Source organism: Rhamphochromis sp. 'chilingali' (genome assembly GCF_963969265.1).
Source record: "Rhamphochromis sp. 'chilingali' genome assembly, chromosome: 21".
Lineage (NCBI taxonomy): Eukaryota > Metazoa > Chordata > Actinopteri > Cichliformes > Cichlidae > Rhamphochromis > Rhamphochromis sp. 'chilingali'.
This window is the reverse complement of record NC_137949.1, coordinates 18,702,506-18,714,355: the sequence shown is the minus strand read 5'-3', so window position 1 is coordinate 18,714,355 and position 11,850 is coordinate 18,702,506. Positions and strand designations below refer to the sequence as shown.

At 41.5% G+C, this 11,850-nt stretch overlaps 2 protein-coding genes across 3 annotated transcripts; both read right to left on the bottom strand.

The window, feature by feature from the left end:
- Positions 1-14: 14 nt before the first annotated feature.
- On the bottom strand, positions 15-3,152 carry LOC308389271 (uncharacterized protein). Its single transcript, XM_080870535.1, has 2 exons — positions 2,677-3,152; positions 15-2,646 (listed from the first exon to the last, which is right to left on the bottom strand). The coding sequence occupies exons 1-2, from the start codon at positions 3,115-3,117 to the stop codon at positions 871-873; spliced, it is 2,217 nt and encodes a 738-aa protein (XP_080726661.1). The 5' UTR covers positions 3,118-3,152; the 3' UTR covers positions 15-870.
- A 767-nt stretch (positions 3,153-3,919) lies between these two features.
- slc39a9 (solute carrier family 39 member 9) lies at positions 3,920-11,451 on the bottom strand. 2 transcript variants are annotated; one of them, XM_080871214.1, is made up of 7 exons: positions 10,898-11,451; positions 10,666-10,774; positions 9,076-9,279; positions 8,641-8,709; positions 8,161-8,246; positions 6,789-6,923; positions 3,920-6,546 (listed from the first exon to the last, which is right to left on the bottom strand). In XM_080871214.1, the coding sequence occupies exons 1-7, from the start codon at positions 10,991-10,993 to the stop codon at positions 6,313-6,315; spliced, it is 933 nt and encodes a 310-aa protein (XP_080727340.1). In that variant the 5' UTR covers positions 10,994-11,451; the 3' UTR covers positions 3,920-6,312. The 2 variants fall into 2 exon arrangements, with proteins under 2 accessions (XP_080727340.1, XP_080727339.1); XM_080871213.1 differs by having other exon boundaries at positions 9,076-9,282; positions 10,898-11,449.
- Positions 11,452-11,850: the final 399 nt, after the last annotated feature.

Here is an 11,850-nt window from a genome sequence, read left to right as displayed (position 1 = left end):
GCAAGTAAATAAACGTAACAAATAGTTTGCCCCACTCACTTCCCACCCACACACAAACCCCAACAACGACACCTTTTTTAAGTATTTAAGCAGCCATTTATTTTCATCAGCAGTGAGCAATGCCAAAACAATAAACAAAACTCCCTATAAAACAATCCCTAGTCTTCCCTACACCAAAATAAAAAGAAGCCCAAACAAAAGACAAGTCACTTACCTAACTATCTAACGAAAAACAGGAGAAAACTTGTTCAACAAAAGAAAACGGCTTCTCACGCCTACTAGGCTGCGACAGTGAAAGTTATACAGCAAAGGAACAAAAAAGTGACCGCCACTGGTTAACTTATTTACAATTATTTACATGGCAAGGCTAGAGGTACACGTGAATACTCCAGCCTGCACTACAATGACACAACCCACAACTCTGTGACCGAGTCAACGGGGTTCCAAACAGCACTCCCAGGTGACTGTCATCCGGACGTTAAGTACTGGAGGTGGTCCATCAATTATCCAGTCGGAAGGTGTGTAGAGACTCCACCCAGATACCTAGCAGCCACGCCCAGGTGTCCACCTCCTAGGAGAGAAAAAAGGGAAAATACCGCCACCATCCTCCGGTGGGAGGCACAACACCAACAAACACATCACTGGGTCATAACAGTTTCCCCCACCCAAAAAAAAAATCAAACATCCAACCCCACACAAAGATGTTTGATTTACGACCTAGAGAGGGCATCAGCCATAACATTCTCTAAGCTCTTATATATTGGATCTCAATGTTGAAATCCTGTAGGAGTAAGGACCAACGCATGAGGCGCTGGTTGCTGTTTTAGAAATGTTCTAGAAAAGAAACAGACTGGGTGGTCAATGCCATTTTCATCCTCCTGCACGAGCACTGCACCCGCCCCCAAAACACTGGCGTCCACCTCTGAATCCTTGGCCCCTCAGGAACCGCCCAGGGACACCAAAAGTCTCCAGATTGCGCTTTCGCTCCTCTGCCCACGTCAGTCTGAGCCCATTATCAGATGAGATGTTGTCAAAGAAAAACTTTGCTTTGTCATAGTAGCACTTTGGACCAAAATGATCCTCCCCTGAACTCAGCTGCAACCCCTCCTTTTCCCTTCCCTCAGAATTCCCATCCTTTAGATTCAGCCCCTCCTGTAACTTCTTCTCAAGCGCCTCCTTAATGAATTGCGCGTTGGAGGAATCAAAATCAAAGTCTGTGTCAAATTTAAGGGTGGGAGATGGAGCATTAGCCACCATCAGCTGGCCTCTTCTGCGGTCCCTATGCCGTCGAGGTCCTTGTCTTTTTCTAGCAGGTGGCCTGGTTTCAGCATTTTGCTGCTGCTGTTGCTGGGATCCACTCGCACCTCTCCTCTGCCTAAATGTCTTTACACTGACGGTTTGAACAGCCTTTGATGTGGCACGATCGAAACCACTGTTATCTGTAAGTGGTATATCGACTACTTCTGGCGACGGAAAAACTGTGCCGCCAGCTAGATCGTTTCCCAAGATGATGTCAATACCTGCAACCGGTAACTGGGGCCGCACCCCAAGCTTAACCTCACCAGACAAAAACTGAGACGAAAGCTGCACCAAGTGTAAAGGAACCCGTATTACACACATCCTAACTCCCCAGGCTAACACATCCGCCCCACAACAGGATTGAGCTGAAAACGGTAAGACCCCCTCACGAATGAGCGACTGTTTCGCACCAGTGTCTCGCAAAATACTGACAGGAGTCCGCCGATCTTCTCCTATCAAGGAAACAAAGCCGTTTGACACAAACGGCTTAAACTCCTTATCTACTTTATCATTTTCGGGGGCCATCACCTCCCCCCAAGTAGGAGAGTTTGTCTGTAGAAGGTTTATTGGGGAAGGAGATGTACCCTGCCTGGTCATTTCTTTTCTCTTCAGAGCAGGGCAAACCGCAATAAGGTGTCCCTGCTCATGGCAAAAAAAACACACGCGGTTCTCAATGGATGAGGGGATGGCACGGCGGGTGCCCCTTGGAGACCATCTGGGCGGGCTACTGGAAGACGGAAAACTGTGAGCAGGAACCGAAAACACCACTTTGTGTGTCAACACAAACTCATCAGCCCGTATAGCAGCAGCGGCGAGAGTCGTAACCTTCTGTTCGTTTAAGTAGGTTACCACAGTGTCTGGTAGTTGATTTTTAAACTCTTCTAACGTCACCAACTCACGCAGGTCTTCCAAGGTTTTTACTTCTGTAGCATGACACCACTTATCAAACAGAGTTTTCTTTTCTCTGGCAAACTCCACATAGGTCTGGTTGGCGGATTTTTTCCCATCCCTAAATCTCTGCCTGTAAGCCTCTGGCACAAGCTCGTAAGCGCGTAGGACAGCAGCCTTCACCATATCATAGTCAAAACTGTCCTCCAGAGAAAGAGCGGTGCATACCTCTTGAGCTTTCCCCACCAATCTACATTGGAGTAAAAGAGACCACACATCCTTTGGCCAGTGCAGCGCACCTGCGATACGTTCAAACACTGTGAAATACGAATCCACCTCAGTTTCCCGAAACGCCGGCACCATTTTGATGTGTTTACTCACATCAAAGCCACCACCTGGCATCGGGGCCGGTGGCTGCGGAGATGGCGACTGCGGGGATGATGACTCCGGGGAGGGTACCTGCGGGGATGATGACTCCGGAGAGGGTACCTGCGGGGATGGTGACTGCGGGGCTAACCGAGGTACAGGAGGGCTGGCAGACACAGAGGCTCCCCTCTCTACCTCCAGAGCCCTGATCCTCAAGTGCATAGCGTCCACCTCCAACTGCTGTTTCTTTAGCTCCACCTCCTTAATGCGCAGCGTTAACTGCAGCTCCTCCACAGAAGGGCTAGGCGGAAAAGGGAGATTTTTCAGTGGGGCAGAAACACCAGCAACAGCCCCCAGCTCAACCCCCCCTGCAGGACCCGGCTCACCAAACAACCCCCTGTCCGTCAACTGGACACACAGGAGCTCCCTAAGCTCTTTCTTCTTCGCAGTCAACGGCACAGTCACATCAAAGAATTCAGCAACAAGCAAGAGGTCAGCCTTTTTACACCTGTCCAACTTCTCCGCAGACGGGCTCAGAGTGAAGTCCTCCAACTTAAACTCCATCCTAACACACACACCCCCCCACACAAGAAAAAACCGCCAACCAAGAAGACAAGCCACAAAAAGAACACAAAAGAGACGAGCCCCCAATATGTTACGTTCTGGTCCCGGCAAGTAAATAAACGTAACAAATAGTTTGCCCCACTCACTTCCCACCCACACACAAACCCCAACAACGACACCTTTTTTAAGTATTTAAGCAGCCATTTATTTTCATCAGCAGTGAGCAATGCCAAAACAATAAACAAAACTCCCTATAAAACAATCCCTAGTCTTCCCTACACCAAAATAAAAAGAAGCCCAAACAAAAGACAAGTCACTTACCTAACTATCTAACGAAAAACAGGAGAAAACTTGTTCAACAAAAGAAAACGGCTTCTCACGCCTACTAGGCTGCGACAGTGAAAGTTATACAGCAAAGGAACAAAAAAGTGACCGCCACTGGTTAACTTATTTACAATTATTTACATGGCAAGGCTAGAGGTACACGTGAATACTCCAGCCTGCACTACAATGACACAACCCACAACTCTGTGACCGAGTCAACGGGGTTCCAAACAGCACTCCCAGGTGACTGTCATCCGGACGTTAAGTACTGGAGGTGGTCCATCAATTATCCAGTCGGAAGGTGTGTAGAGACTCCACCCAGATACCTAGCAGCCACGCCCAGGTGTCCACCTCCTAGGAGAGAAAAAAGGGAAAATACCGCCACCATCCTCCGGTGGGAGGCACAACACCAACAAACACATCACTGGGTCATAACACTGACCCATTATGTTTGTAAGTTAAATGATCAGACATCATCACCAATTAAAAAAACTTTAATTTAGTCATCATAAAACACGCTCCTTTACAACTGATTTTTACAATCAAAGTATGGAAATAAGGCAGACCCCTTTAGGAATGATAGGAAAAGAAAACAGATTCACACCGACCTCCACCGAAATTAACTATACAACTATCAGCCTGATATCCCCACCCCCCTTGATTGAGATAATCAGCCCCAATATGAGCCTTTATCTTTAATCATGAAATGCATTTAGATCATTTTAAATCTGAAGGGGATGTGCCTTCAGCCAATTAAACCCCAGTATTTTGGCTGGAAAAGATGATGAAGCCTCGAGTTGAAATATTAATTAAAAATTTTTTTTTTTTTAATTTATACTTTTGAAACTGATGGGATCATGTGTGAACAAACTACATTCTGAATAAGAAGTTATAAAGAGATATCTTGCAGCCAACTCTAGTCTCCAAACTTTAAAGAGGCTATTTAACCATCATAAAGCTTTTTTCCCTGCAATGTTAATTAAATTTAATCAAGCCACAAACCAGACCCCACATTAAGTTTTAAGGTTTTCTGTAAGGGATGAAAAAAAGCTGTAGATTGCCGTAGTAACTCAAGTTACAGAGATATAATGGTACATAATGAGGCTGCCTACTAGTGTGCCAAGTTGTCAAGCATCACAGTGGAGGGGGACGGTTCCCAGTTCCCTTTAGTACGCACAAACAGTTTCTCAGAAAAAAAACAAAAGAGTCATGCAGCTTCTGGTCTGCATGCAATTTCACCCCACCTTCTGTCACAGTCACTCAAAAAACAAAACAAACAAAATAAAGCCTAAAACAACACGGCGTGCTTCTTCTCATACAAGTTAGAATTAATTCACAGGTCGTGTGTAAAAGCCTTAAATTTACACATAAATCAAAGACCCCTCAAGTCAGTCTGTAGCTTGTTGAGTTGGTACTGCGAAGACGAGTTCGTCGATGTCCAAAAGTTCAACATAGAAAAAAAAGAAACTGTAATTGAGAGTAAGCAGTTCTGTCTCACACAGGAAATCCCCATGATTGTGGAGGGAAGAAGTTGCTTTGTACAGTATACATACATATACAAACACGCGAGCTCTGCTGTGAGCAGGCACAGTGATACAGAGGATATCCAAAATCAGCCTACTTACATTTTAATGGTGCTGGAGCAGAGAAGTAACTGAGGCAGAGCAGCATTTGGGACCCTCTAACTTTCAGATCTTGGTGCGTGAATAACATAACGAGCACCTTTATGATCAAGACAAACCCTCTGTACACATTTCAGACTTGGTTGCACTGCTGGCAAAGAAGTGACCTGGCCTCAATTTCACCTTTTTGGTGATTATTGTTGTAAGTATAATTACTTAATAGAGAGTTAACCCAAATAAAATTCTCCTCAAACAATCTTTAACAGGTCTGTTCTCCTGTGCCCAAAAAAGTTTTACCCAATGAATGCCCTCGAGCAAGACAAATCCCTCCACCACCTGAAAACACTCTACAACACAGACTTATCCCAAGTTTAAATATAAACTAAAGACATTTTAAAGAAAAGTGACAGTTGATGTTCAGATGGGAGGCTAGTTGTGTTTGTCGTTATGCAGGATTTAAAGGAAACTGTGTCGCATAAACAAAGAGCTTGTTACAAATGATTTCTCTAGCGGTGCCGGACACTCCACTTGCTAGACAAACTCACTAGCCACGGAAAAACTGTTACAAGCATCTTGCTGGTTAATCTGTCTGACCTACTGTGAAAACATGACCTCTGGCAAGAAGAAAACATCTTGTACAAGCCAGTGTTGTTTGGGGGCCATCCTCTTCAGAGATCTGTTTCAGGCTTGCTAATATGGCACTTAATCAGATCCAATCCATCAGTATTGTTGCTAATTTATCTACACTCTATACAATTATTTTTAAAAAAGTGAGTTTCACTGCTTTTGAGATATCACAAGTTTAATCAAGACTAAATCTCACTGTGCAACTGCCATCTAGTAAAAGGTCTCTAATGAAATCAGGGCTATTTTTCGACTTGGACGAGCACTATAACGCAACACTGAAAAATCCACAGTGACCTAAATGAACTCATCTAAAAGATCCACCTCTGGCATCTTGGAAAAAAATGATTTCTGGTGGAATTAATGCATACATACAGTAGATGCATTATACTTTGTTGTCAGTGTCATTAGATAAAATGTCATCATGTGCACTGGTTGTCACTGGAGCAACTCTGATTTTCACTCGTTCCCTGCTTCGAGTTCATTTTCAAGTCATAAGAAGTCCCTGCACAAGATCCATTAACAGACACCAAGCAATAAGACATCTGAATCCACCGTGATTGAAGTCTTTGTTTCAGCTTCTTCCTCCTGTACACCCATCTAAAATCCATCATGAGCTGTGGGTCTAATGATGGTGACCGATGGACAGCACCAGCGGAATGAGGCAGCCCAGCACCAGAGCTACCACCTCCACCTTGCTCAGTCCCTTCCCTCCGTTTCCTCCCGCAGGAGCGTGGCTGTGACCGCCGCCCCCCACCTCAGGCAGAACGTGGACCGTTGCCACGTAGAGGAATGTGCCAGCAGAGAAAAGCATGGCGACACCTGTGGCGTTGACGTCTGACAGTGCTTCTTTGCTGCTCTAAGAGGGGAAGAGACAAGAACAGTGTAAAGCTTAAAGTTCTCCTTTTCTAGTGACTCCAGTGTTGATGAAATAATGTCTTTGTAGTATTTGGGCAGTAGTGTAAAAATCACAATACAGACTAGTAAGATGACAGCTGGATATCTAGATCCTCAAAGTACTGTATTGTACCAAACAGTTAACACTGAAAACTAAACATCTAGCAAAATGAAAACAGATCAGTGCAAAAATATAATAATTACCTGACTGAGACCTAAAAATGTGAGCATGGCGAGGACTGGCGCTGCCAGGGCAAAGACCAAGAGATGTTTGCGGATACGATTTCTCTCGAGACCGGCATGCATTAGGAAGGATACAAGACCAAATGCTGCTGGCGCCTACAATCAACAAAACAGAAGAGTTTATATAGCAATTTACTGCAGCAAACAACAATCAATTCTTTTACCAGTTAATTTGTAAATTAATGCTGAAAAAAAACCCTCTGTGTATTATAAACTCAGTAGCTGTACTTAAATTTAATTCATTTGCAGGCCTGCAAAAATTAAAGACACCCTTACTGCTTCCTTAGGATTTATGGAGGAGTAGTAATTGATCATCATTAAGTGTAAGCACCTCTATAAATGCAGCTGTTTTGTCAGTTTGCTCCTCTGCAGCGATCAGCAGCAGAAGCAAATGTTTGTCTAGGAAGGGTTGTAGGTCCATTTTTATACAACAACAAGCAAACATATCCATCATCCTTGAGTGACAATGATTATTCACAAGAGGAAAACATTCAAGATATCAGACAATCTTCCTAGACATAGACAACACAGCAAATTCATCTCAGGGTCAGACTGTACAGTGCCCAGATAGATTGCAAAAAACAAACAAACCAAGAGCTACATCTCAGACTCTACAGCCCTCAGTCACAATTTTAAATGTTAAACACAGAACCTATACTGAATGAGTATAGGTTCTGTGGAAGGGTTGCTAACAGAAGGAATCTTCTCTTTAAAAAGAACATGGCAGCCTTGCTTAAGTTACCAAAATTGGATCCGATCAACCCACAAGACTTCTGGAACAATGTCCTTTAGATAGACAAGACTAAAGTGGAGATGTCTGGCCATAATGCACAGCGCCACATTGTTTTGGAGAAAATCAAACACAGCATATCAAGAAAAAAACAGATCATACAAACAATGAAGAAGGGTGGTGGAGAAGTTATGATTTGGACTTGTTTTGGAGCCACAGGACCTGGACACCTTGCAGTCATTGGTAAACAAATCGAAGTATTCAAGAGTCAAATGTAAGGCCATCTGTCTGACAACTAAAGCTTGGAAGACACTGGAAAATGCAACAGAATGACTGAAAAAAAAGAATCAAAGTGTTGCAAAGTCCAGACCTCAACATGGAAAATATCCGGCAAATCTATGAGAGACTAATAAAGTCACACAGAAAATAATTACTGAAGTTATCACATCTAAAGATAGTTCTACAAGCTACTGAATCACTGGGCTTGTTAGTTTTTCACAGGCCTGATCAAACTTTATTTTTAAGATGCCAGTATACGTATACACACAAACAAACAAAAAAAAAAATCAACCACTGACTGCATTATATATGATGTATATTTACCTTATGCAGCATGATAGCTACAAAGACAATGAGCTGAACGCTGGTCTGAGAGGTTGAGGCAGCAGCACCCAATGCAACACCATCAGCTGCAGGCAAAAAAAAAAACAGAAAGGTACAGTAACTACTGGAACACTTAAAAGCAATGATTCGTCATTAAAACAGCAATAAAATCTGGATTACACTACTGTAATAAAAAGAAACTAATACTGTTTGAACTGAAAAGTAACATTTGTGTATACATTTTCCAAATTAAAACAATTTAAAGCTTAATTAAATTCATAGTATTCTGAAGTAACACAAACTCAGGTACAGAATAAAATTACATCTTTTTCATGAGTTCCACCAAATGTAAATACATATTTAATATTTATGATTAAATATTAATATAATTAATTAATATAATATAATTTAATATTAAATATTATTTAATATTTATTTTGTGTACAGTAGCATTATCAGACGATATTAAATCAGACCTACCTGCAGCATGGACCACAAGCCCCAGGGTGGTGGTGATTTTGGAGGAAGCAACTCTTGCTGCCTCTGGATCTAAACCAACCAACCAAAAATAAATAAATAAATAAATAAACACACATACACAACTCAAACAGTTTGTGGCAAGGAAACAAATCAATAATCTTGATGGACCACTATGTCCACACCGAGTTAAACAGCACCACAACATTGGCAGACTTTGAAGAGTATTATCAGCTTAAATAAAGATCTCTAAAATTGTTCAGTGCAGAGTGTGGGTGCATCTGGGAAAACAGAATTAGCAGTTGAGCCATTTGGATGTGTTTTGGGTTTAATTCAATCTTATTTTTCGAGGAGAATAAGATGAGAAGAGACTAATGACGAAGCTGCTTTTGCTGCTTTTCCCTAACCAACTCTGGCTAAGGCTATTTGAATGCTTACCTTCAGTGTTGTGAACATGAGAACTACCTATCTGGTCCACCAGTAGCATAAAGACAAAGCCTAGAACCAGAGACACTCCAATGTAGGCATGGAGCTGCTCTTGATTGTGCTCATGCTTCCCACTAGCACTAAGAGCTGCCTCTGCTTCACCCTTTCCCTCGGAAGCTTCTGCAACTGCAGACTGGCCGTGACTGTGGTGTCCACCTGCTGAAAGAGAAAAATCAGCAGAAAAATGGTCTGATAAAGACACAAATACGTTAATGCATCAGAACCAAAGAAATGTAAAATTAAAATTCCATCACACAGCACAGAGACCATCATAAATACTGCTATAAATACTGATATGGAAATGACAATAAGTCAGAAATTGGCAGAAACTGATTTCATGATGTTGCACTTTACTTTCCTCTGTTTAAATAAAATTCATACTGTTACAATGTACACAAGCACATATCATTGGTCTACATGCTCTCTACTTAATTTTCCTCTGGTATATTTCAGTTTAAGCCTGTTGCAAGCATGAAGGAATCCAGCGCTGTCACAAACATCTAAAGACTATTTTAGATTTTGCATTATAAAGTGCATAAAATAAGAAGCAGACAGGAAATGAGGAAAGAACAGACACTCAGGAAAGATGCACCCCTGAAAGTTACAATTACTCAGTACTTTCAGTAGAATGACTAATCAATTATGTAACATATAATTATCTGTAAAAAGGTTCAATCAACTGTTTAATCTACATTGCTGTTAAATGTACATAAAAGAAATTAACAAGTTGATTCAACATGATGGAAAACCTGAATATCTTTGGGTTTTGTATTGTCAGTCAAACAAAACAAACAGTACGAGTATGTCACCTTGTACAGTTTATTCAAGTAACAGATAAAATAAATAAATACATTTCATCAGCAACACAAAACAATTATTAGCTCAAGGTCTTCTAACAAGATTTTTTTTTTCTTAACTTACAGGAAGCAGCCAAAATTGTGTGTGGCGGGGGCAAAACAATTTGCTTCTCATTTGAAATTGTGATCACTTTTGGAAGTATTTAAACAACTTGTTTTGTCTGACTACCAACCCAAGAAAGATTACATTTACATTACACATCAAAGAGAAAAGCAGCAAAACAACACAAAGGGAAAACTTGGTGTCCTTTCTTGATAATTAACCGGCTAACTAATTTAATCTATCTACAATTAGGAGAGACGTTTATCACTTATTTATGTTTATTTGATTATTTCACCATGGCAGCCTCTGAAACACACTGTACATTAGAAATAAACCAATATGACAGTGGATGCCCTGAGCTTTGCAACTCATCCATGTATTTCTTAGCTTAAGGAACACGTATTTTTAAGAGCTGTAGCACATCCCGGCTGATTGTGAAAGGCATTATTACTAGTTTTCTGAGCCATAGACTAAAATAACCGAATGAGCTTATCTTCAAACGTGCACAATCCAAAGATATTGCAGTCCGTAAAAAATCACGACTATTACATTATCTTACAGTTATTGATACAGTAGTTAATTCTTAATTGTCTGTCCATTCATGATCTGAGCAAACCTTCCATCTCCCCCAAGGAACCCTACCTTCAAGGATTTCTTCGTAAAGTGCATGGACCCCTTCTGGGATGATCACGGCAAGTGCAGTCCCACAGAGCAGCCCTGCTCCCAGCACAGTGATCAGCTTCAACTTCTCCTAAACAAAGTCAGAGACCCAGACCTTAAGCACAGTAGCTTCTTATTGTTTGAAAGTTCAGTCCATTTTATGATAGCTTGGTAGCTAAAGTTAGCTACATGCATATGTATGTCACAAACCTACCTCTGAGAAGTTAACCGCTAAAGGTATCGTCCCGGCCACATAACATCCCACCAGCATCGCAAGGGACAGCAGGCTGATCGAGCTAAAATCGTCCATGACTGCACTTTTCTCTTCGGCTAACCTACTGCTAAGCTATACCATCAAATCCAACCTCCACCTGCGCTTTTAGCACGGACCTTTGCTCGTGACGGTAAAGTTCAAGAACATTAGTTTTTTTGGTGGTTAATTCAATACACGTCACGACCCACTTTCGGTACCAACCCGGTCTGGTGCTAAACATCCACTTTATAACTGGTCAGTGTGTCGCTCACTGGCCTCGGTAACGCAGTCAAAGCTAAGCTAACTAGCGTCAGTATGTATATGCCTTTCGATATTAATGAAAAAGAAACCCGGAAACAGTAACCGTCCAGTGCAAACAACTGATACTTCGCATATTTTCTGTCAAGTCCAGTTGTCAGAATAATATTGCAACTTCCCGATTCGGTTAGCGTCAACACACCGGCTAACTGAACATCTTCTTGTTTGGAGCTGATCAAAGTGCTTCCGGGTCAGAGTTTAGGCGACCTGCCACGTATCCGCGAGACTCGCTGGAAAAGATAAGGAAGTAATGTGACAATTTTAGCAACAAGTCATAAACATGGGGAAAAAACAAGAATAAACACCAACAGTAGATTCTGTAAGAGAATTTGCAGTTTTTATTTTTGTGCGGTTTTTAAAGTTTTATTTATTTGTTTGGCTATTTGTTTATTTAGTTATTTATTGCAAATAATAATACACTTAAACGTAAAATATGACTATAAATAAATAATACACTGGAGGAAAATTGTTAATACTTTTTTAGATTTTCAATGTAAAATTTCCAGATTGTTATATTTAATTTGCTTAATGTACATAATATTCACTTAATGTATATAATGTTGGTGGTCCCCATCTTTAAGAAGGGGGACCGGAGG